This window comes from Sceloporus occidentalis, unplaced genomic scaffold (assembly GCF_023333645.1).
Source record: "Sceloporus occidentalis isolate IW3139 unplaced genomic scaffold, rSceOcc1.0.p SCAF_3, whole genome shotgun sequence".
In the NCBI taxonomy this organism is placed as follows: domain Eukaryota; kingdom Metazoa; phylum Chordata; class Lepidosauria; order Squamata; family Phrynosomatidae; genus Sceloporus; species Sceloporus occidentalis.
Genome location: NW_028316983.1, coordinates 53,683,097 through 53,709,428, shown reverse-complemented (window position 1 = coordinate 53,709,428; position 26,332 = coordinate 53,683,097). Strand labels below are relative to the sequence as shown.

The following is a 26,332-nucleotide window of genomic DNA, read 5'->3' as shown; positions in this document are numbered from 1 at the left end:
GTAAATGCTTGCAGAGGACATAGACCCAGGGTGGGTCTACATTGTCCATAACACTTCAGCATCCCCCTCCCTGAGTATCCTGGTCCCAAAGCTGCCCTGACTTCCCCCTGCTACCTGTGCATTCTGGAGCAATACTGGTGGCTGCCTACACAGCATCCCACCGTGCTGCCTGCTGCCATTACCACTGGTATGAGTCACTCTTGCTGAGGCCAGAAACAAAGTGATCAGTGTCAATCACATGACTGGGTATGTCTGTCCCAAACACAGAACTTTATCACACAGGGCTCCCAGGGACCACTCTCAGAATGGAACGGAAGGGGCCTGGAATGAGTGATGAGTGGGGGGCACATTTTATCGCACACACAAGTCCCTCACTCCTTCCATTCCATTCCCCATCCATTCCCCATCTGTTCCCGAGGAGGAGATTTTTGAGAACTGTTCAAAACAGTTCTCAAAAATCTCCTCCTCTCTGGAACGGACAGGGAACAGAAGGGCAGGGAAAGGAATGAGTGAGGGACTCTGTGTGCAGTAAAATGCATCCCCCACTCATTCTGTTCCCTTCCTGGCTCCTTTGGGACCGTTCTCGTCATGTCCCAGGAGCCTTATGCGATAAAGCCCACAGTCTGGGCAACCAACCAAATGCTGATTGCTACACGTCTGATACTAATGAGCAAGCAAAGCAATAGAGCAGCTTAACTTCAGCACTTACTTTACTTAAATAACTACAAGCCTCAAGTCCCAAACAGAATTTAGAAATATCCAAGTCAGGTAAATGGCATCCAGAGTCAACAAACACAATCCAAGTAAAGTACACAGTTCAGGAACACAGCAGAGAGCCAAGTAGGTCAGATAATCTCCAACAACTCCTGGAGTGAAGGGCTGGACATTTATAGATCAGCAACTCAACACAGCTGCTGCTTAATTAATTGCTGCTTCCTATAAATCCTCTGAGATTACCTCAAGCCCTCTCTTTGTTGTTTCTTCTTGGCAAATGTAGGTAAAGGTAAGTGGTCTTATATATCTGAATGGGCAGGACTCTCTGCCAGAACAGGTGGTGCACTCTGGTTGTCTCTGAGACTTGTGGCTCTGGAACTTCCTCCTGCTTTGGTTCAGCAGCAGGTCCACTGTCCATGTCCATGTTCTGGAAGCAAAGCATGACAATGTCTTTGTGGCCTCAGAAGAGTGACTTGTGCCAGCAGTGGATAGCACAGCAAGACACTGTGTAGACAGTTGCCCAGCATTGCTCCAGTGTGCTTCAGATTTTCTGTTAAAGCAGGGATGGCCCAGATTCACTGCAGGACTGTCTTTTCTATGTATAGATAGTCCACAGTTGAAATGGGCCTTTTGCCCTACATCATCTGGGCAGGGCAATGCAAGGGTGGGAGGAAACCATTGTAAATAGCCCATGTAGACATGCTCCAGTGATGAATCAGGATATCATAATGGGATGAGTGTTGTAATTATCTAAACCAGAGGTGGGCAACTGTGAAAGACTGGGGGAGGGGGGTGCATTAGCACTCCATGAGACCTTGGAGAGCACTTTCTGAAGCATCTCCTTTTTTTTTTTTTTTTTTTTTTTAAAAAATCCCAATCAGCTGTGGCCACCAAATGCTTTTCAGACTTCCTGGGCCCCTAGAAGGGGCCAAAAATATCTTTTTAAAATTTTTTATTTCTCAAAAGTTCATTTTGATCCATTACAGGACTGAACAGGAACAGAACACACTGCATGGTCCAATGAAAGCACCTTTCATTGAAAAGTGATATTCAGATATCTATTATAAACAAACAGGTAAAATAAATAAAAGCTCTTGGAAAACTGATCTGGGATAAGCCTAACACTATGCAATTTTAATTTGTTGTGTCATAAACAAAAACCAAGCATGTATTATCATCATCCAACATGCTATTTGCAAGAAATGATGGGAGCTGAAGTTCTGAAACATCTACAGGAGCAGAACAAAGGCTCCTGACTCCTTCTGCAGACAATGGCAGAACTTAAGTCTTACTTTTAATGGCTGGTAGCTTCTACATCAGCAGGGCACTAAATCCAGTTCAGACCAAACTTTAGAGAACCTGTCCAAGGTACAGAAGCTATTTTGGGGGACAGGGTTTAGCACTCTGGATCATACCTTTAAAATTCAAACTAAAATCTGGATTAGATTTAACCCCACTCACTCCCACACCCACACCCACACTATGATATGGAAGCACTGCTGAGTATGTCAACCATTTGTTATTTACACCTATCCTACTTTGTCATAGTTAGATTTCTATACTATTCATAGAACACCTCTCTTTATTAATTATGCTACTCTTCTCACTTAATGTAATAAGGCCACAGCCTGAATTGGGTTATTATATTAATGCAAACGTATAGGTCATGTCTTATGCCAGTAGCCATAGGTATATGCAGTTTTTCTGAGCAGCAGCTAATAGAACTATTCCTTCAGGGTCTTTATATGTCTGTTAACAACAAATAGGTAAACAAAATGCACACATACAGAATCTCTGTGATCATCCTAGGGATATGTATACTCCAAAGTATACACAAGGTAAAAATGAGCAATTCTGTAGCAGCATTCAGGTCTTGAGCCTGTATTCTTCCCTCTCAGTGTAATAAAGGGGTCTATGACCTTCCATTTTTGCAGGGGAGGGGGTTGTCTGCTCTGAGGTCTGTCCCTTGACATAAGCACTCCATTTCTAACTGGCAGCAACAGAATGTTCCTGATTCCAGCACAGAAAGAAGGAAATACAATTACACATTAGAGACCTGGGGACACCTACTGTGACAAAATTGAAACTCAAATAGAAAACATACTTTATTTTTTTTTCTTTTTTTTTTGTATCTGGCAGCATCTCTACCAGTAAATAATCCAAATTAGCTTTATACAAAACACTGAAACTGAAGGGCTAACCCTACATAGGTTTTTACTGGGGCAACGTAGAACTAAATTACATGAATCAGGACATCAGGACACTGCTTGAAGCTACATACAAAGCTAAACAGGACTGAACTGGATTGCTGCCTGGATGTAAGCAACCTCACTGTGCCGCTGCTCTTTATTCCATCATGAAAGAAAGGCAAAATATAAACAAAACAAAATAAAATTCTGTCCTGGGTTCTGTCTCTTTGTTCCATTCCAGAAGATCAAAAACATGAGGAGAGAACATCACTGTTTCTCACAGTTGGATCCTATTCTACAGTCTATACTCCAAGCCTAGAACTTTTCTGCCTCTTTTCTTGACTTCTTTAATATGAGGCTCTGTCCTGCTGCTAGTGACAGGATTTAGCAGAAAAGAGTTCTCAGCTTCTAGCTGAGGAGTAGCTAAAAGGAATGGGGTCACCAGGACAGTAGGGGCCAGTGGCCATTTTAAGAGTGTCTCTAAAAGCCCAAATTATTTTCTTTCATAGAAGTAAAGAGCTATTGCGATGGCTATTGAGCTTTTTCTAGTGAAGTTTGGGCAGAGAGGTGTGGCAAAAGAAGGGTTGAGGACACTGCCTCCAATAAGAATGAAGGAAGGAAATTGTCCTTCAGTCCCCAAATTTCTAGGATGACAGTAATTTAAAACTTCAATTAAGCATTTAGAAATACAGTTTAGCCATTCAAAGAAAAGGGGCAGGCAACATGACCAAGAGAATAGGAAGACTGCAATATGAGAATGGAAAGGAATCTTATGACACCTTTGAGGCACTGGGGCTGTGCAGACTGGCCATTAAGGCTGGCCTGGGGGCAGAGTCGGGGTATGGCATCCATATGATACACACCTCGACTCTGCCTCCATAGTGGCATGACACTGTGCACTGCTGCACATGGCATGCACCATCATGGCACTACTGTGGCACTGCGTTTACATGACACAATCTGGAAAGGCCAGACTGGGGCTGCAGTGTGCAGTTGCCGCAGCCCCAATCTGGCGCAGCTGGAGGCAGCTACAGGCTGCCCCTTAGGCACAATCTGCACAGCTGCCAACTGAAAGAAAGAAGCTGGTAGCATGAGCTTTTGTAGATTTGAGCCTACTTCCTCAGATGCATAGGGGTCTACCAGCTTCTTTCTTTCAGTTAGCCTCCAAGGTGCTACAAGATCCCTTTGCATATTACTTTTCCAGAGTAACATGGCTATGTCTTTGAATTCTACTGCAAATATGAAGGTAATGCTAGTACTTTAACAGCATTCCATATCACTGTCTGCAAAAGGTTCTGAGGTGTAGTGCAGCAATCTCAAAATGAAATGGGGACAAAGTGGGCAAAGTGTCTGGAGGCTGGATTATCTTTAAGGGGATAATGTACCTTTAATCCCCTGTGCCAGAATATAATACAGCTGCCTTTTATTCCTATGCAGTACCATTCCTACCATTAGGCAGAGCAACACAAATGCTGAGTGACAAACTAACAGAGGCTGAGGGACAAGGTGTTGGAGAGCTGTATGTGCCACAGCCTATGATACACACCACTAGCCTACTGCCCCTTGAGGGGAATGTTGTTGCATCCCTAATGCTAGTGTAATTTCCAGCCACTGTTGCAATTGACTTATATACAGGGGAATAGAAAGGCCTATCATTTCAACCTTTCTCTTGGGCAAAATAAGCAATTAAATAAATAAATAAATAAATAAATAAATGGAAGGGGGCAGACAAGCCTTTGTGCCAGCCCTGCTCCTGTCACACTCTTCCACTGAGAAGCACTATTCCATTGGAAGCCAAAACCCGACTTCCAGACCTGACTCTGAGCTGGTCCATGATTAACTACAATGGCATTGTAAGGAAACATGTTTTGGCATTTTAGCTCCACTATAGTCTTTTGTCCATTTCCAAGTTGCTTTGGACGGTACAGTATCTGAGTCACTTCCTTCCTGCATCCAGTCCTAGAAACTGAATCCAACACTCCCTGTAATGAAGATAAATCTTTCAGAGTTTGCATATTTGTACAGGGGACAGTTCTTCACAGGGACACAGGAAAACCTGCCCCATTCCAAAATTCCTAGAACATTTCCCCCTTCCTGTTGCTGAATCAGAAGTAGCTTGTTTTTTTTGCGACTGAAGCAGACCATTTTATGTAGTCTCCCTAGCCTAGGGCCTTTGCTGGGTACATCAAGAATAAAGGGTGGGTTAACAGAAAACTTTGAAATAAATAAATGATTTTTAAAAAAGGATAAAGGGTGGTGAAAATATGGCTTCATCCATACCAATCCTAAAAGCAATAGTGAAGGTGATGATCTCAAGCCAGTATCTGGCATGTTTGGAGAACCTCTATTTTTCATACAGACCTAGTCAGGCATTCAGTAATTTCCATCTACGTATATTTGTCAGCTATTATTACCAGTTTGGTCTTCATGTAGAGAAAAAATAAGTAAATAAATGTAATATAGGGAAACAAACTGAAGCATGAGAAAAATTAATATGATATCCTATTTAGCAACAAAGTAGCCAGATGATTAGAAAACGTTTTTCTTGCTGTTGTTTACAGCCGGTGATGCTCATCAGAGACTCAAAAAGGAGTCATTAACTATGACCACATCTATGAGTAAGTATTCAGCTAGTTTTCCTATTAATTTTTCATCATTAAAAACATATTTAAACAAACAGTGGAAGAAACTAGTGTCAGGCATGTTAGGGGATGTTTATTTTCAAACATACAGTCATTTACTGGCTAAATTAATGATGTAAAATATTTTTATCTACCGTGACTAATTGCTACAAAAAAATGGGCTGGCACAAAAACCTGCCTGGAAACTACACATTATGATCTTGAAGATCCTACTCTCAAATCATCATGCAGCTCTCCAGCTACTGTGAGACTGCACCTCCCAACAATCATGAACCATTGGCTATGCTGGATAAGGTTGCTGGCATGTCATACAATGACATCCAGAGGACATTGTGATCCATACCCCTCTTGTTATTCCTCAGCTACGGCTACTCAGCAGTAATGGAAATTTGTTCTGCATAGGGCCAGACTAGCTAACTTTTTATTATTGCATGGAATGTTGGAACTATGGTTACATCTGCACTGCAGAATTAATGCAGTTTGACAGTGCTTTAACTGCTATGGATTTGTAGTGGCACTAGTGCTCTCTGACAGAGAAGTCTAAATATCTCACAAAACTACAAATCCAGTGAGCCATGTCAGTTAAAGCAGTGCCAAACTGCATTATTTCTTCAGTACAGATACAGTCTATAAATAGTTTGTGAACCTTGTAGAAGCTAAGCAGGTGTTGGAATTTATTTGCCCGAACTTCAAACCTTCACAAAATGGTTTAATATAATGCAGCCTTTTGGGCTGCTAATTACACAAGACACACTAGTTGTCTTCTTGTGCCATTAGAGCAATATCTTTTCACATATAATACATTAAAGGAGAGAATCACCGTGAAGAACATACAGTGATACTTTAAAAAGTAATTCTTGCATTGAGTTCTCCTGTTCATATTCTTCACAGTAGTACACATCAAGTAAAATTAACACATGGAGAAGGTGAAACCTTATTTCCCTTTCACTCTAATTTTTGTGTGCATGACCTTCCAAAGACATTTAAAATGGCAATCCCCAAAAAGATAGTGAGTGGAAAGTGGTATGCTTATCACTAGTGACATTATGGATATTATCCAATAGTGGTACTCTGCACTTTTATTACTCTATGAACATGTAGCAGTGACAAGTACATTCAGCCCTCTGCAATAACAAGGTCCCTTTACCCTGGAAAGCAATCACACATGTTATTGACTTAGCAAATTAATAAAATCATTATTTATTATAGGAAATATATTGTGATATACAAAACTAGGAATTTCTTTCCACTTTCCTGTCTAAAGGAGAGATGCTGAAGCCCCTTCTTGCCAGCATCATCTCAGGTAGAAGCAGAGAAATCTTATCTTTAAGATCTAGAAAAGGGGAATGTGGGACCAACAACCTATTAAGAGAGGTAACTAATACCCCAGAGGACAAGATCAGAATGCAAAATGATCTTTGAAGATTGGAAAGGTGGGCCAAAACGAACAAAATGAATTTCAATAGGAAGAAATGTAAAGTACTGCACTTGGGCATTTTTAACATTTTATCTTTTTAATTGTATTTTATTCTTTTAATATGTAATTGTTTTAATATTGTAATAATTTAATCCTATTTTAATGCACTATTTTTAACGCTTTTAATTATACTTTTTTAATGTTGTGAGCTGTTCTGAGTCCCTGTTTTGGGAAAAAGCCAGGAAATAAATAAATAAATAAATAAATAAATAAATAAATACATACATACATACATACAAACAGTTTGGGGGGGTTTTCAGGCTATGTGGCCATGTTCTAGAAGAGTTTATTCCTGATGTTTCACCAGCATCTCTGAAAATGCCAGCCACAGATGCTGGTGAAACGTCAGGAATAAACATGGCCACATAGCCTGAGAAGCCCACAAAGAACTATGGATGCCGGCCATGAAAGCCCTTGATTTCACAATAATAATAATAATAATAATAATAATAATAATAAGGCAGTAAAATGAAACACATAAAGGATGGTGGATGCCTGCCTTGACAACAGTACATGTGATCTGGGAGGCTTAGCAGACCACAAGCTGAACATGAGTCAACAGTATGATATGGCTGTTGAAAATCTATTACGATTTTAGGATGTATCAATAGGAATATAGTGTCTAGATCAAGGGAAGTAACAGTACCACTCTATTCTGCTTTGGTCAGACTTTACCTGAAATACTTGTGCCAATTCTTGGCGCCTCAGTTCAAATAGGATGTTAACAAGCTGGAGTGTGTCCAGAGGAGAGCAACCAAAATGATGAAAGGTCTGGAATCCATGCCCTATGAAGAATGGCTTAGGGGCTGGGTATGTTTAGCCTGGGAAAAAGTGTTAAGAGGTGACATGATGGCCATGTTTAAATATTTGAAGGGATGCCATATTGAGGGTGGAGTGAGTTTGTTTTCTGCTGCTCCAGAGGCTAGGACATGGAGCAATGGATTCAAATTACAGGAAAATAGATTCCATTTCAACATTAGAGAGAACTTATTGACAGTAAGAGCTGTTTGACAGTGGAATGTGCTGCCTCAGATTGTGGTGGAGTCTTCTTTTTTGGAGATTTTTATACAGAGGCTGGATGGACATCTGTCAGAGATGCTATGATTATGTATTCCTACATGGCAAGATATTGGACTGGATGGGCCTTGTTGTCTCTTCCAACTCTATGATTCTAAACATTAGATGTACCAGCCAAGGATTGGTCAACCTAGGTCAGAGCAGGCAAAAGGCAGATTAAGAAAACTGAGGTCTCTCTCCATCTACTGTTCCCAGCATGCATCTTCAGTGCAAGATGAGTAGCATCTTTTTGTTTAAAACAGACACAACTTGATTCAGTGCAACACTTGCACTAGAAATGGGTGACGGGTAGAGGGAAACATTGTCATTTCCTAGTAACAAAATGTTGTTAAATGTGGGGAAATGCAAAAATAGTATTATGCTGAGGGAAGATATATTTTCTACTCTAGGTAGCAAATGAGTAATAGCTGATATTCACGTTCTTCAGATAACTATTATTTATTACACTTGATGTTGCTCTTCTTCTTTCACTTCAGAAGTCACAGGCATGGCTACATACTGTGGACTCCCAGGGCTGTCTCTTGTTCCAAATAATGACCAGCTGAAGACCTGTTAGATCTGTGACAGCCCAACAGGATCATGTGCCCTTTAACTTTCTCCTAGGATTCCATTTTGTCTGTTCTCTGTTGCAGGTTTATAGATGTGAAAGTTTCTGAAGGGTTTGCCTGCTGATTTGTTCTCATGTAGTCAAAATTTCAAAAGCACCCAGCAGAGCTTTTCCAAAATGTGGCTAGTACTTTAACGTGAGCAAGAGCTAAATTATAAGAAGATCTTCCACTGAAGAAAACAACAACAGAGAGTTATTTGGGGAAAAAAATTTTTAAACAAAAGTGCAAGTTCTTTTTTAAAGGAGGAATTTGGGATAAAGAAAAAAAAGAAAAGCTAAACCATTCTCTTTTCAAAACCAGCAGCAATGAAACCCATTCACAAAAATCAATCTAGATTTCTAAGGGTTTTGTTTGTTTGTTGTTAAGAAGAAACATCACACACAGCTTGCTTTTCATGTGGCATCTTCTATTTAATTATTTATTTTGAGTAAACAGCAAAACAGGCTTCCAAGTCCTTAAACAGCAGCTGTCTTTGCATCTTCCCCCAAATTGGTTCTAGTGCGTTATACCCTGGGTTGCCACAATCTGTGACCACCTCCAAGTCAGAGAATTTATTTGGTGGAACTGATGCACTAGAATTGTCCATGCTGTGTGATTTCTATGCTTTGAAAGCTGCATTGAACAAGCCCTTCTATCAGAACATTATTACACAGATGGCAGCCAAGCGCATAAGAACTCCTAGGCTGCTCCTTAACTGGGTTGCAAAGAATTTTCTGGCACTTCTTCATTGCTACACAACTTTAAAGCTGATACAGACTGGCTTTAGCATGCATAACCACATTGCAGGAGTATGCCAGCTGAGAAGTCTTTTGATTTCCAGAGACCTGCAGGTTTGTTCTGAGTTTAGGATAACGAGTTACAAAAGATTTTTGATAAATTTAGTCCCAGAGCATGGAAAAGTTACTTTTTTGGACAACAACTATTGGAACCCCCCAGCCATCACGATAAAATAATACTTCCAAGCCATATCTGTGATATTGGCCTGGCCAAGTTATGTACTCAATGTCTTCGCTTGGGCTTTTTCCACTGAAGAAGATGGTAATAAGGATGAGGGTGTGGATGTTTAGGGAAAGGGGGGAGGCAGTCTGCAAAAATATCAGTGAGTCATCTAGTGGTGGATACTGGTAAGTGCCTTTGTTGTTGTTGGGTGCTTTCCAGTCATTTCCTAAGGGGCTTTCTTCACAAATTTCTTCAGAGGGGGTTTGCCACTGCCTTTAGCTGTACCAAATTCAGGAACAAGTGGGCTTCTGTGTTGTATTATATATCATAGTTAGCTTGTCTGGTAGAACAGAATTTTGTTCCAAAATACATTTTGCTGCTTGAGGCAAAGGACAAGATGGCTGCATTCCATGTACAGATGACAGCTAGACTGGAAACTGAATTTTACTTCAACACTGGCAATGTGATAGGATTCTCCATGACACTGAGGGCAGTAGTTTAGTGTTGAAAGTGCACAGCACCCTGCACACATTGTGCAGACATTCAAATAGAAAAGATTGGCTAGGGTGCTCAGGAGGGACAACTGGGGATTTCTAGTGCTGCCCCCCCCCCCCCCCAGCATCTGCCAACTAAAGTGGTTGTCTCCCTATGTCTAAGAGTAGACCTGGCTCTTTATAAAGGTCCCAAGTCCCATGTGGGACAACATTCAACACTGACCTTTTAGGGCACAATGACACTCTTCCCTTTTGCAGTATAATTCTGCAATACTTATGAATCACTAAGCTGTTTGAAACTTACTGTCTAAATACTGCAACCCAATATGGGTTTGATAATATTACTTCCTGGTAGGGACAGTTAAAACTAGGATCTATTAAGTTACAATGTGGTGTGGTGGACATTTTGTTTTCTGGCTTACTTTGGTGCCAGTACAGAGGAGGTGTTTAATTGGTGGAAGTGTTGCATTAAAGATCCTTTGGCATAAGTCCCATCTTGATTCTACAACAGGGATAATATATCCACCATTAAGTTCTAATCAACAGTCTAGTGTTCCTTTACCAGAGCCATTAAAACATGCCCGGAATATTTCTACTACTCTATGGGTAAGGTAAAATTTATTAGGTTATCATGCTGAACAACACTAAAAATGAGAGCACTTAGACCATTGAAAGAATATGTCACAGCCATATAGAACCAGGAAAAAACAATACGAAGCATGAGAGACTTAGAACATAATCCAGTGCATGTTTACTTAAGACCAAGCCCCTGCCATATTGAGGATTACTTCTAGCTAAATGTTCACAGCCCTGCAGATTAGATGTATAGTGACAGACCATGGGACAATAAGTCCTTATGTTCAGTAACAGACTTGTTTTCCATATGTTTGTGTACAGAAATCACATGAGGGGCCAGTGCTGAAAGATAGACAGGAGTCTATTAGCTCACATCTTGTATATACCATGCCCCATTTCATTTGTGGACTATACAGTGATATTGTTCCTGATGCTTAAATTTCTATTATAGTGTGTTCCCACCTGAGAATGGAAGCAAGTGCCTTGTGCCCCAGGGTTTCAGAGTTTGATGTCAAATATAAAGCTATCACTTTCTTTTTGAGTTTTGCGCTTATGGTGGAATGGTGGAGGTGCTAACCCTACTTTCTTCTGGAAAATCACAATGGTGACTTGTGGAAAGCAGAAGATTTTATTTGGTAAATCTCCTTGAACTGATCTCAGCTTCAGGTTAAGCACATCTAACCACAATAGAGTTCAGATCAATGAGACCTACTGACTGTGTCTTCCAAAGCTCAGGATTTAGTAGGAAAGTAGTAGAATTGGTAGATATGGATAGTTACTTGCCCCTTTGTTGTTGTTGTTGTTGTTGTTAATTGCCTTCAAGTTGACTTTGACCTATGATGACCCTATGAATGAGAGACTTCCACATTACCCTATCCTCTTGCAGGCTAATGGCCATGATTGAATCTATCCATCTGGTATATTGTCCTTCTCTTTTTCTATTGCCTTCCACTTTACCAAGCATTATCTTTTGTGGTAAGTCCTTTTTATTATGATATGCCAAAGCCTCAGTTCAGTCATCTTTGCTTGAGGCTTGATTTGCTCCAGGATCCATTCACTTGTCTTTATGGCAGACCATGGCATTTTCTCCATTTGTAGGTCTCATTCAGGATGCCACACGAATTGTCTGTTTGCCTGTATCTTGGGTCAACATGGATGGAAAGGAAAGAATTTAAATATTGGAGAAACCTCTGTTTTCCAGTTAGGATACTATTGAAAGAAGAGGCAAGATATTGAATTTCATAGGCTCCCCACTGACAAAAAAGGGAACTGACCTGAAGCCAAATATACAGTATCTCCAGCAAGCATGAGAACCTCTCCTTGAGGCATTTCTTCCTGAAGAGATCATGCCTGAAAATAACCTGAATAAAGTATTCCGAAATGAGTCAGTGTCTTACAAAGGCCTGATATTTCTGAACATGTCAGCAGCGGTCAACTTCCCTGGGAGTCTCTTCACACAGAACAGTCTGTGACTACAAAACTACAAACTGTTCCCTAGAAGTTTCCTGTTTCCTGAAATCTGGTAATGAGCAGCAGCAGTTTGACCATTTTATGCTGATTAGTAGCTACAATGACAAGGGGCCATAAAAACTGCCTTCTGAACAGTTGATAAGAACTGCAAGGTAATGTTGTAGCAAAATGTTGGAAAATCACCAATTTAAATTTAACCCCAACTACAAACTCACCAAGTGGCCTTAAGCAAGCCCCCAAATCACAATGTCAATAAAATAATATCTGTTTTACAAAGTTGTTGCAGGATTCACTGAGACAATGATGGGGATTGCTTACATCCGTTTATTGCCAAGATTCTCTGTAAGAGATCAAAAGTTTGGAGTCATAGGATATAGTTTAGGAAGTGGAGAGTGGAATATCATCTTCAAGAAAAACAACTACAGCATCCAAGCAAGCATGATGAAATTAGCTATGTAGGAAGTAATGCAGGAGGTCTGTACCAAGAAAGAGTGGTCTGTATTCCATATTAGGTTGGCATTGACTTGTATGTGCTGTCAAAAATAACCACAGAACACCAACATGGGAGAAAGGCCACAACTTTATTAAACCATTGGTAGGTTTGGCACAAAGCATCAGGTCAGGATCTGTGCAATCAAACAACCTGCTGTTGTTTGATTATCCAAAGCCGGGTCCCTACACGATGACCTAGGGGCTAAGGAACACCGCTTGAGCGCAAACCATGCCTTGCATTCCCCCATTCACAAAGTCCCTAGTCACCGGGAGGCGCACCTGCGTTCTGGCCCCCGCAATGGCCAAACGCCCTCGCTCATCGCCCCCGGGTACCTTGTGACTCCCCAACCAGAACTCCATAGCCCTGGTACCACCAACATTCAGATCCTGGCCTATGCTGCCGAACAGTTGTGAGAAGAAACCACCTGAAACCAGCGGTGGGTGGGCGGGAGAAGCTCGAGGCTACCTCCCTTCCAAGTTTCGCTCCATGCCTGATTGGAGTGAAGCGCCGACTGAGGGGAGAGGCCTCCGAGCAGCAATATATACTGCTCGGCCCCTCCCCTCTGCGTAAGATTGCAGGGCCCCGCCCCCAAGGCCGAGCCCACCAATGGGCAGCCTTGGAGGACCAGAAGCCCTGCACCAGCAAGTCCGGCTCCCAGAGCGCCACCCCCGGACCGGAAGGGCCGCCCCTTCCAGCCCCATTGGCCAATAGGGAGCCGGACAAGCCCCAGGGAACGCAGGGGCTTGTAGTTTTTTGCCGCTTACTGCGGCAAAGCAGTCTGCCCCTGCAGTGTGGCGACTGCTTTTTGTAGAGCCAGAGTGATGGTTCATCTCTTTCTTCCTGCAAATCTCAGCAACACTCAGAAACTGACTCTGGAGGTTTCTTCAGCTCTTCCTAGCAGGATGGTGAAGAAACCCTCTCTTGATTCTGCTGAAGCAGAATCCCTTTCGACTATTTTGTTCAATATTTTTTTCCCATATTGACTAAACAGTTGTCCCAATGGGAAGTCCACAAGCAGAGCCTATAGTAGCACATTCCATGTTCTCCAGGAATGAGTACTGACAGGCATTATGCCTTTGATAATGATAGTAATATATAATAGTGCTACTCAAAGTGGTGGTCCCTGGACTGGTGCTAGTCTTGAAATGATAAGTTGCTGGTGTTTCCAGGGAAAAAGAAACAGTTATAACCAAAGGACACAAATATGATGCCACTCCATGACACACTGAAAAAAGCAATTGCTAGCCACTCACATGGGATAGTCTGAGAAGCACTGATATATAGCCATCATTAGTAGCCACCAATAGCCTTATCTTCCATCATTCTGTCTATTTCTGATCTTGATACAAAGGTTCCCTGTGCCTAAATATTCTTTGCTTCTCTGTCTTTGTTCTGGTTCTTTGATCTCCTGTTCCTAAACTATCCATCAGCTCCTATGTTTCTATTTTTATACCTATTCTCTCTGTCCAAGAATCCACAGTTATTCTTTGTGAAAAATCATCTGACATGTCACAGCAGAAATAATGCCTTCAGTATAGGTACCCAAATCTAGTGTTTATTTGTACTCTGGTCTGATCTTGGGCCATCTCATTCTCAGCCATGTTCACTTGTGTTGTCTTGTCTGAAATATCACGCTGTGGTGTAGGGTTAATATTGGACTGGGACCTGGGAGAGTTTGTGGTTCTCACTGAGCCATGAAATTCACTGGGTGACCCTTGGCCAGTCATTTTTTTTCATGCTGACCTACCTCACAAGGTTGTTCTGAGAGAAAGTGTGATGGACAACAGCCATGCATGTCACTCTGAACTTTCTGAATGAAAGGCAAATTCTAAAGGTAATAAACAAATATGTGTAACAAACTACATCTTTCAATATCATGACATTTAATCCTGGTGAAGCATATGGGTGAACCTGTATAAAACTCTCAGCACTCTAAGGAGCATGCACACTGAATCTAATATTGGAGCAATTCTGTCTGAACTAACATTCAAATATTTGGTGCATAAAGAGAAGGAGAGAAACAACAACAACAACAACACTATCACAAAATGACAGAGATTTTCCCAAGAGTGTAATTTGATAACCTCTTTATCCAGCTAGGAAGCACCGTCTGCCTTCTCCTCTACTATGGAATTGCCATCTTTGAGGTTGACGGAAAATGCTTATCTCACTCTTGCCCAGCTTCACAATCACTTGGGCATCTCAGAAGGAGGCTTTCCTTTCCTGTTTAGCTGTTTGGCTTTGAAAATCACAGGAGTTATGTTCAAAATTTGGAACTTTTCTTCCCATCACCCACCCACTGGGGGAACTGGAGCCAAGCATGACATGTACTTTGAGCAGGAGGAGTTATGTACACTCTTTCTTCCTTTCTCTTTCCCTCCCTCCTCTTGACACTCACACTTTGGATCCAACAATTGTTCAACTAAAGGAAGCAACTGAGAAAGAAACGGCAGCAGCAGGAGGAAGAGGTGAGAGGTCACTGTAATATTTACCCAGATGTCACCTTTCACTTTCTTGAAACAGAGGATGTTACTTCAAAGCAACAGAAGGACTGTGAGGCATAGTACTGCCTATTTCTGTGAGGGAAGGTAGACTTATGCTATTACAGCAGAGCGCTTTCCTGCTTTGGTTTCAATCAGCCGCACAAACACTTGCAGAGCTGACAGAAGTGAGGCCTTTGGGAACACAATGTTATAACATCGAGTCAGAGCAGAAGCACAGAAAATGCCACCTCAGGGTAAGTTGGGGAGATTCCACAGCACAGAGTCAGAAAGAGCAGGTGTGAGACATGTAGGAGAATTTAACGTCAGAGGAAGCAGGCAGGGAGAAAGATTCCATATGTCAGTCCAGCCCTATCTTTAGGTAGTGAGATGGCTGCCTCTGGTTGTAGATTTTGGGCATCATGAAAAGACAGCAGTTTGCTAGGTATGTGTTTCTTAATTATTGTATTTTGTCTGCCACAGAAGGAAAGAGGCACATGTGGGTTGATGGGCTGAAATAATAGGTAACTTGGCAGGGAGGGATGGGAGTGGGGAGAGATATTTGCTGCTTTGTGTTGGAGTACCCTGTTGAATAAGAGAGATCTGGAATGGTAATCTGCTTATCAGCATTGTTCATTCAGGAAGACATGATGGAAAACCTCTGAAAAACCAAGATACCAGAAACAGGAATTTGGCCTGGGTGCCATGTTAAGGGTAATGCCAACTTCTCTGGGCCTTTAGGGGCACCCTGTCATTTTGAGGTTTAAAATGTGGGTTTCCAAAAGGTTCATCCATTCATTCCTCTGAATTACTCCATCTAATAATATGCACAAAGATGTCTTCTCAGGACTCTGATACCCCTCGCTTTACCTCAAACTGGAATGTCACATTGAAAGCCCAATCTGTTAATGGTCCAAAACACACTGCAGAAATAAACCAGTTTGAGACTGCTTTAACTGCCCTGGCTCAGTGCTAAGGAATCCTGGGATCAGTAGTTTGGTGGGGCACCAGAATACTCTGACAGCATGTCTCTAAACATCTCACAAAACTACAGTTCCCAGAATTCCTTAGCATTGAGACATGGCAGTTAAAGCAGTCTCAAACTAGATGATTTCTGCAGTGTGTTTTGAAATTAACTTATAAATCAATCAATGTTGATCCACTTATTTCTATGAGAGTGGCCAGGACCAACTCATCTAAGGCTCACCTAAGCCTTATTCATCACTATCATCATCATCATCATCATCAATTAACTAATCATAGAATAGCTCCACCCACTGATAATATACACACTGCATTTTCCCCTACCTAATGTCTACATATACAGCGCTGACATTTGTAGGGAAGGGAGCTCTGTGTGTTCATCTGAAGATCCCTCTTTATAGATATACATGTTGATATATGCAGACATTAGGGGAGGGGCTATGTGTGCAATGTGACATAGCATGGATAGTGACTTTGCATGTTGAGTTACCCCTCCCACTTTTGACAACACCTGATGAAATGTCTGACTCTCTGAATTAGAAAATGGAAAAATACCATGTGAGCTACTCTGAAAATTGCAGTGAATCAAACTAAATTGTCCTCATTGGTGTGTCCTAGCAGATTCAATGGCAAACCTTATATGACCAAATTTTGCAAAACAACAACAATAACACCAAAATAGATTTACCTTATGGTCACTATAAGTTGGAAATGATTTGAAGGCACACAACAACAACAACAGCAAATGAAATGCACAGTGGTCGGATGGAAGATGTTTTCTTACCAGTAAGAGGTTTGCCATAGGTCAAAATCGATTTGAGAGCAATTAACAACAACAACAACAACAAAGAGAAGCATAGACGGTAAGTTAGCTTCCCTTTAACTAATAGCGTTCAGGTGCTTAGGACTGCAACTCCCACCACCATGAGCATGTTAGCTGGGCCTGGTGTGTTAGTAGTATAAAAATCTAGAGGTCATTGGTTTGGAAAAAACAATCAGGAGAACGACAGCACCTTCCCAAAGGTTTTACAATCTAAAAAGCACAACACAGACACACACAAAAGGGGGGATCAGTTGGCACAGGATAGGAAAAAGATAGCTCATCCTTTAAGTTCTTAGTTGTATCAGCTGCAACTATTTATAGGTGACCCAAAGAGAGCTCTGTTTAAATTACTTTGTCAACAATTGGTTTACCTTGAAAATGGGAGTGCCATGAATTTTTATATTCACTTCTGAAAAATGTCACCATCAACATTGACTTAAGACTACATGCCATGTTACTTTTATTTAGAGCAAATCCCTTAAAACAAATGGTATTTGTTAAGCACCAAATGATTTCACTAGATCTACTAATTAGGTGTAATAGTAGATTTAACCTATTCTAAACATTCAGTTTCCATATTGGTTAATAAGATATTAATAACAATGAAGAAGGATTTATTAAGTTCCATCTATCTCAAAAGGAGGTAAAACTCTAAAAGGACTCAAAACTCTGAAAGGATTCCATACATTTCCATTAAACAGAGCAAGAATGTATGAATTCAAGCTCTGTTGTCAATATAGTCCATCCCTTTGTTGTTGATCATGATGAATAATAAAGTTGGTGCCACCAGACAGTAAAAACAGCACTGGCCCAAAGCTTTTGACACCATGAGGGAAGAGAGACAAATGGGAGTCTCTGTCACCAAGTGAAGGTGCCCAAAGGCAAAACAAATTTCCCAGTCCTGACAATAAAAATACAATAATAAGTTAGATAACATAACACCTCTTTCCTGATATGGCTACTTCACTCTGCCTATAGCAGGTGGGTAACATGCAGGCCACAAACAACCTAAAAACCATTTTTATAGTTCACAAGCCCCCAGAGACGTCTCAGAAACTGGGCCATCCCCCCCCCCCCCAGGAAAAAAACCCCAATACAGTTGAAATATACTTCAAAATGTGGTGGTGCAGAAATAACATTTTCTGTGCAAATTCTATTTTCTACACAAAAATTACTGTTTTCTGTGATAAACAACCAAGTAGCAATTTTGCATAAAAATCTCAAGCTGGGACTTTCATGAACAATTTCTCGCAGTGGGATGAACACTGCACAAATGACTCATAACTTCATTTGAGAAGAAAATTAGTGAAGAATTACATTCCTAACTGTCAGACCTTTCCAGTGTTGAGCTTTCACTATACTTCCTTGTGCCTACTTACATCGGACTGCTTCCTTGAGCAGGATCACAGGTATAAGCTCAAACTTTACTATGCTCTGTGCTGGGCATCTTCAAGTTTCTTCAGCCTGGCTCATTCATTCAGAACTCTTTCCACTGTGTCTCTGCTGCTCAAAGTTCCCATAAGAGATGGCAGGGGGATTCTGAAAGCTTTAGTCCCTTCAAAGTAACTTTTCCAGGTTTTTGCTCCCACCAGTGGACCATTCTAGTGCTTTATTATGAAAATGACCAACAGTAACAGCTCATCCAGCCCTATGGAGGTGCTGAACCAAGCTCCATTTCTTTTCAAGCTGTAGTATGCCAGGAATATTAGGCAGGGGGAAAGAGGGGGAAAGAGGTAGCACACACCTCATTTGCTTCTCCTCTCCCTTCAAAATGCATCTGTGTGAGAGCACTGGAGTGATGGCCTGTCTAACTGAGCTTATATCACTCTGCCTTTTAAGATGAGCTGGCCTTTTGTAATATATATATATATATATATATATATATATATATATATATCTACTCTGATGCCTTTTATCTCCGGCTCTGAATGTAATTTTAGCCACAGCAAAGCAGGATTAAATGTTCATAACACGATACATTTATCTCTCTTTTCATATATCCAGCCTCTTCCCTCCCACCCAGCCACCCCACTCCCCAGTTCAATTTCTACTCAAAGAAAACAGAGATTAAACACAGAAACATGAGCTGGGCTAGATCAGATCAGAATAAGGGAAAGCCAACTCTTTCCCAGCACCCCTTCTCTGGCATGCACTATCCTGCAGAGATGCCAGTGGCAGCCTTATTTGTCAACATAGTAAAGCTGTGCTGTATTCTGCCAGCCAATGAAGCACAGGAATGGGACATAATTCAGGCAAAACAGCAAGAGGTGGATACAGTGCAAGGTTAGATTGTATTGGATTAGAGACAGAGAGAGGAGCCACTACTGACTTTGCTTTGCCAGGCCAATTTTTAGATTTTTGAGCCCTTTAATGCAATTTTACTGCCACCTGTGAGTATCCTCACAGCCACATTCCAGCCACAGCAGAAAAGCCAAAAGATGAAACCATACTGGGAAGGTTTCAAGAGCACATCTCTCCCTCCCTGATGAAATGAGCAGAGAAAGCATCAAGGCAATTCACCCACCTATGCTTACCCTGGTCTCAAAAATTACCTATTGCTCCCTCAAGCATCCTATTTCCACTCACAGCCAGGACTTTACAGAAAGGTTCTATGCTTTAAATACAAATGCATGCATGTGTATGTGTACATACAAACACGCACATACCTGAAATCTTGAGGGATGTATATAACCCCTATCTCCACCCCAGATACAATGTTTAGCAGATTCTGAAAATGGTTTTCCTTAAACTCCACACAAAAGCCACTCTTCAGTATATCCATCTGAATTCCCCCTCTAGTGGGAAAAGATGGCACTGCAAATTTCCCAACTCATCCACATTAAAAAGAAAAAGATGAAAGTCAGTGAAAAGCCTTTAGGTGTCCTAAGCAAGCAGAGGAGGGGCTGATACACACATTTAAATAAACAAATTGCTGTATATAAAATCCATTCCACTCTTAATCGGTTGCTCTGTTCGTGCCAAATTTTAGGATCCTCAGCACCCTGAAGGTTCTTAGTCATGCTTTATGTCCAAATTATATCAAGGGGTAGATGGATGGCAAGCCTGACAGAAACCATCTGCTTCAGAGTGGAAAACTTATTTTAAACCAATAAATACAATCACTCACTCCTGCGCAAGTACAAGCAGGCTGATTATTAAGACCACCATTAAGCCTTCTGGATCTGAAAAATGATACCAGTAGAATCTGAAGTACTTGGCTTTCTCTTCTTGTCATTCACATAACTCTGATCTCAGTGTAAAACTGACATGTTGGGGATAGGCCAAAGCATGCTGCATCTAACCACTTCTTGCTATCAGTACGTGTGTCCTAAGATTGTCTCCGAGAGACAAGAAGTCTGAGAACTTCACTGCACAAATTGGAAACAGATACAAAGAGGGCTGAATCATTTCACCAGCCTTGACAGGACACAAAGTTGGGATCAGCATCATTTCTTACCATTTAAGGTATCTCTGTGTATGCATGCACACACACAGTCACACACCTTCAATTTACTCATTGGTTTATGATGACTCTGTGAATTTCAGAGGTTTTTCTTAGGCAAAGAGTACTCAGAGGTGGTTTTGCTAGTTCCCTCCTATGAAATATAGCCTACAGCTCCTAGTATTCATTGGCAGTGTCCTGTTCAAGTACTCACCAAGGCTGATCCTACTTAGTTTCCAAGACCAAATGGGGTCTGGTGCCTCTTCATACAGGGTTTTCTTTAGTGTATTTGCATAGTCTATTTGGATGAATTTTCCAAATAGAAGGCCATATTAATCTCCCCTGAAGTCTTCCTGAAGTCTTCCCACACTGTTGAGCCACAACTCCTGGATGAACACTGGCAATGATCACTAGGAAAGATAAATACAACCTACAAGGCCACCAGATTGGGGGAGATGGCATTAGACAACAGTCCATACCTGACTGGGAGAGTAATTTGCCTTCATCCTAATTTCTGTTCTGATTTTTGTTACTTTGTTATTTAAACTTTCAAGCCTGGAACCCAAAGTAGCATATATGATACTCTCCCACCTCCCCTGTCATAACAATTCTGAAGATTTTCACACAGGCGCTGTAGTGTTATTATAGCGTTATTCTATTGCAATTGAGCAAGAATGATATAAAAGCAATTTCAAATCTCTGTGAGGTAGCTCAGGCTTAAAGAAGTGTCTGGCCAAAGGTCACCTGGTGAAGTTCATGACTGAGTGAGAATTTTAACTGGGTTTCCCCAATCCTAGTCCAAGATTCTGATGATGAGGCCACATTGGCTTATCATTGTTAGAAGAAATCATAATTGAAGTTTGAAAAAATTATTTTCTTTCCTTTGCTTCATGCCTTGAGACTATAAGTTTCCCAGGCACAGAGTTCAGAGCATAGGAGTGTAGGGTAATGGGATATGAAATTTTATCACAGTAGAAGAAAGTATCCTGACCTATGAAAGAATGCTTGGCTGAGATGAGCAGTGGGACTAAACTTAATCTTATCTAGGGCTGTTACTGGATAAATGGGCCCTTTTATCAATATTGATGGAAGGCTTAAGAAATAACACTCCCTTCCACTTCAGCATTCTCTTGCCATTGTAAGCTCTGTGGCCTGCAAGCCAAGCTGGTTAAGAGATTAACACTCTAAAAACCACATTTACCCTAATTAGCCATGAAATCTTTGTAACTAGGTGAAAAAATGTTTCCCTTGGGGGAGTTTTGTCCATTCACCACTGTCTGAATTGCCTGGGGGGGGGGGGATGAAGAAGGGAGAATACCAAGAGGGAGTGCAAGAAAGAAAGAAAGAAAGAAAGAAAGAAAGTTCAGATCTAATGAATTAATAGCAGAATGCCTAAGGGTGAATGCAGAAGTCAGTTGGAAAATACAAGCATCTGAAATGAAGAAAGAGGGTGGCAAAAAGTGTGTCTGTGGGGGGGGGGGGTTCTTTTGTGGATTTCTCCCCCCTTTCCATGACTAAATGGATGGTTGTGAATTATTTCTAGTTAACATACTGTAACACAATGCATGGGTTTCCATGATTTGAGTAGTCGCTTGGCTAGCAGTTCCTGGCTTTCCCATTTGTAGTGATGGACAGAAGTACATTGTACCCCCTGGCTATGCGTGTAGACAGCTGTGTGCAGCTACACAGAGAGACAGCTGGGGGGGGGGGAGTGTCAGATACAAGGGCCCCATGTTGAATTGTTTAAATATTATTTTACTGGGGGGGGGGAACAGTGGGAGGAAAATGGGAAAGCAAAGGGGGAATGGAGCGAGAACCTCCACCACAACTTAGAGCCATAAATATTTCATGTCAGCGGGAATAAGGATGATTATATTCCTGCCAGCGCCTTTCTTGTGTATTTTAAACGTGTCACCGCCTTCCACTCTCTCTTCCTCTGTTTGTGTGTTTCTTGTAACATGCCCATGAAATAAAGATTAGCTGAATAATCAGGAGTGTTTGGAAAAGGGAAAAAGCTCTGTCTCTCAAGAGCACCGCTGGCTCAGGTTAGGCAGAGCGAGGAAGAAAGAGAGTGAGCTTTTTTCTTATTACTGTTATTATTCTTTTAAAAGATGCCCAACAGGCAGAGGACTAAAATGTTCTAGGGACTGAACAGAAAGCAGAGGATAAAGCATTGCTTCCAGCATAGCTGTTTAAAAGTCAATGGATGGGAAGGCAGGCAAACTGTGATAGCAAAGGCTGGAAGAGCAATGAAATTAAGGTACATGTAGATCCAGGGTAAGATTTGAAAAAAAGTGTAACTGGAAATAGGGAGAGAGGTAACACTTCACACTATCTCTAGTGGAGCCTGGTACAATTTTGGATTGCTGCTGAGAAGGTCCACTTTTGAACAGCTGCAAAAGTGGGCAGAGACAGTCAGCCATGGTACATCAGCAGTAGTTACGGATGCCTCGGAAAAATAATTTACCCACATTAATGATTCTTTTTGGAATACTAGTATAACATTATGGGGAACTCTGGCAAAGCATGTACAATACTTTCCTTATTGCTTGTGAGTCTTTCATGTTGGCAGCCTAACAACAGCCCTACCATTCTTTCCACCATCTGTCAGCTTAAGTCCTAAATATTACCATGGGTTGTGTAAGATGCCAACTTCCTAAGACAGCAAAGTAAGCAAACTCACAGCTGGACTGAAAGTTTGTACCACTCCTTTCAGCAAAGTGGCTCTCAGATTATAGCAGACCCTATGGTCCATGGGTGCCCACCACATAACCATTGCAAACACTTTCCCCTTTATCTGTACTACAAGCCATATTGTTTCGTACTGAATGCAATTTGCTGAACATGCTTAAAGAGCCCAAGGAAGCTAGAGATATTTATTTTGTGATCTTGGAGTGTTTGGAACTGTTGGGTTTTGTTTCTAGCTTTCTTTGCTTGATTTTACATTTTAGGAAATCCAGATTCTTCAGATGAGAAGATGAGCTGACTACAGGGTTAAGAAAGAAGCATCACCAGAGAGAGAGAGAGGAGAGAGGAGAGAGGAGAAAGGAAGCATTTTTATCACCTTTGTGAAATCTTTCAGATCCCAAAACAGCATCTGTAACACGTTTCCACAGCAAAAACTAGCTTCAAGTTTGCCTAGGATGTGGGAGGCCTCACAAATCTATATGTTAGAATGATACGTGCCATAAAGAATAAATAGAGCGACTTCATATTTTTTGCAGTGAACATTGCATAGAGTTAAGTGGGGTGTTTACTTTGTGCTACATATATTCCATTTCAAGCCTCATATTCTGTACTGAACTTTTATCTTTCGCTGGCTGTTTTCATCTAGCCCTCTCAACGTTACCGAAAACGCTACTTTTACAGAGTCAGGGATACACAGAAGGAATGTGGAGCTGACCATGGGGAATACAAAGGAAAATTAATGGTTTAAGATATCGATGCTTTGGCTTTGAATGGCAATTGCTCTGTATAAAAGATGGTTATCATTCTCTTGGCCATAGAGGAGAAGTAGGTCATTGACTTAACTTGGTGAGACAGTGTCATCCAGTCGATAAAGTATGATCAGTCAGAGCTGCTAAACTGACCCATTTCACTGATGACTTACACAAATCTGGCAGGTATACTGGGAAACGGAAGGGGACCATAGGTGTATGTGCATGTGTGTGTGCACACACACAGAAGCACACACACACACAGACACAGCAATCTTGTCTAGTACTTTCTCTGGCTCGCATGCCAAACTCACACAACAGAAGGAGATCCCTCTTTCTCCTTCCTGCAATATCCATCTGTTCTCTATCACTCTATAGCCTTTCATCTCATGTCCCCATGAACACTTAAGCATCCACAAACTCCAGAAGCACAAAGTTTGGGAGTAACCTGGATGGCAAACAAGGCTCCTGGAGAAGCTGGTATCCCCTATTAAACTGGGCTGCCTTTAAGCTGTCTGTTTATCATGAAATAAACAGAAACGTCAAAGGGGTAGCATGGACTGCTACACTCAGAGCACACACATGCACACACCCTTTGGGGAGTAAATACTTTGTGTGGTACTTAGAGCTTTTTTTGCTATCATGTGCCTACAAGTCAACTCCAGCTTCTGGAGACCTGTCATAAGGCTCGCTTGGTAAGCTTTGGTCCAGGGAGGCTTGCATTTGAGGCTGCCCTGCTCCAAAGGCAAATGAACTCACTTCCTCCAGAAGATGCTCTGAGATCAAGAAGGATCTTTTTTCTCAGATCCCAGATTCAGTATCATTGAATCGGAGTGGAAGACTCGACCAGAGCAAGCCCACTTCTCTCTCAGTGGGAACTTTGAACCTGTTGGGTTCCTTGTTCCGGATGGCATCTGATCTGAGGCTGCATCCAAACTGGAGAAATAACCGTTCTGGGCCCACAACAAACTCCAAATCCCAGAATTCCATAGCCTTGAGCCAGAGAAGAGCTAAAGCGGTGCCAGAGCAGGTTATTTCTTCAGTGTGGAGAAATTGCATTAAAAAGAAAGAAAGAAGAGCATGCATGCACCACTGGTTAAACCTTTTTCTGGGATTTCAACACGACTTCAACGATCTCCAGTTCTGGTGCATCGAAGGAATGCTTCTCCTCCATCGGCCCCTGGCATCAAGCTAATGGAGGAGCCTTCAGGGGCGACGAGGGAGCCCAATGCAACCCCTGAATAAAGTGCCCAGAGAGGATGGTTGAGGGGAGGGAAAGGAGGGGGGCATAAGAACAACCACCACCACTACAAAAAGATAGCATGTGCCAATGGGAGGCAAAGCAAAATAGGGAGGAGAGGGGGGGGGGATCCCCGATCTCTGCCAGCCACCGCTGCCTGGGCATGCCGGAGAAGAAGCGGGCACCAGGCTTGGCACTAGGCACGGGCAGCCACTTACCCGAGCTGAGGAGCCAGCCTCGCCTCTTGCCTTGGGGGGCACCCAGCTTCCTTGCCCACACCTCCTCCTCCTCCTCCTCCTTTTCCTCCTCCTGGGAATCAGGGAGCAGTAATCCACAGGGAGCCCGCTTGCCTTGGCATCCCGCTGGGCATCGGTCTGTATTCCGAACGTGGGTCTGTCTCTCCTCGCTGCCGCCTCGCCTGTGCCCAGCCCTGGGGGAGAGAAGAGAGGGGCTGAGTGCCCTCCGCCTGGCATCCGCGCTTCCCTTAGGCGGGCATGGCCTGCGGTGATCGGGCTCCCGACGAAGCACACACGCCTTCTTCTGCCAGGGCTCTGGGTCTGTAGAGTCTCCCTCCTCTGTGTGTGTGTGTGTCTGTGTGTGTGATCCTGCCTGCCTGCCTCCGGCTCTAGACTGGCACCAAGCGCATCGCTTCCCCGCTCGGCGGCTCCAGCCAAAGCCGGCCTCCTCCTATTACCCGCTCCCTTATTAACATATAGACAGGCACACGGGGTTAACCCTTCCCCTGCCAGCCCTGCCAAGCCCAGACCGGCCCGCTTTGCTGCAGTAGTCTCGTCCTCGGCCCCCCTTTCCTTCCCTCCTCCTCCGATCTCCCTCCTCTTTTCTCCCCCCCCCCCGCAAAAGCGACGTCAGAGCAAAGCCAAAGCGAGGAGGGTTTGGCTGCGGATCGGTTTGGAAATAACCCGGTTTGGCCCCGCTTTAACTCTTTCTGGCTCAAGGCTATGGAATTCTGGGAGTTGGAGTTTGTTGTGGGCCCTCCGCAACCCTTGGTTCCCTCCCAAAAAAGAAGGGGCCTCCAGCCAAGGAGAGGAGCCAAGCCACCTCGGGTTCCCAATGGCACCCTCAGATCCAGAGAGGTCGAGCTTGAGGGGCACCTGCCACAGGTGGGATGGCACCCTGAAATACCTGGATGGCACGCTGAGATCCAGAGAGGCCAAGCTTGAGGAGCACCTACCGAAGCTGGGGTGGCATCCTGGGATCCTGGGAAGGGAGGCTTCAGAAAGGGTGAG

At 42.5% G+C, this 26,332-nt stretch overlaps 1 protein-coding gene and 1 long non-coding RNA gene across 3 annotated transcripts in view; one reads left to right on the top strand and one right to left on the bottom strand.

Moving 5' to 3' along the window:
• PLXNA2 (plexin A2) overlaps window positions 1-25,698 on the bottom strand; it is a 586,503-nt gene extending 560,805 nt beyond the window's left edge. Inside the window, exon 1 of one of the 2 annotated variants that reach the window (XM_089514441.1) lies at window positions 25,304-25,698. Coding sequence is in view for 1 of the 2 variants with exons in the window: in XM_089514442.1 (XP_089370568.1) it covers window positions 25,304-25,558 (255 nt within the window). In the remaining variant the exon portion in view is untranslated. The remainder of the gene's footprint in view (window positions 1-25,303) is intronic. The other variant, XM_089514442.1, reaches the window with a different exon arrangement.
• On the top strand, window positions 15,274-23,600 carry LOC149315930 (uncharacterized). Its single transcript, XR_016280689.1, has 3 exons — window positions 15,274-15,416; window positions 16,765-17,006; window positions 23,360-23,600. It is a non-coding gene; the product is annotated as an uncharacterized LOC149315930 (long non-coding RNA).
• Window positions 25,699-26,332: the final 634 nt, after the last annotated feature.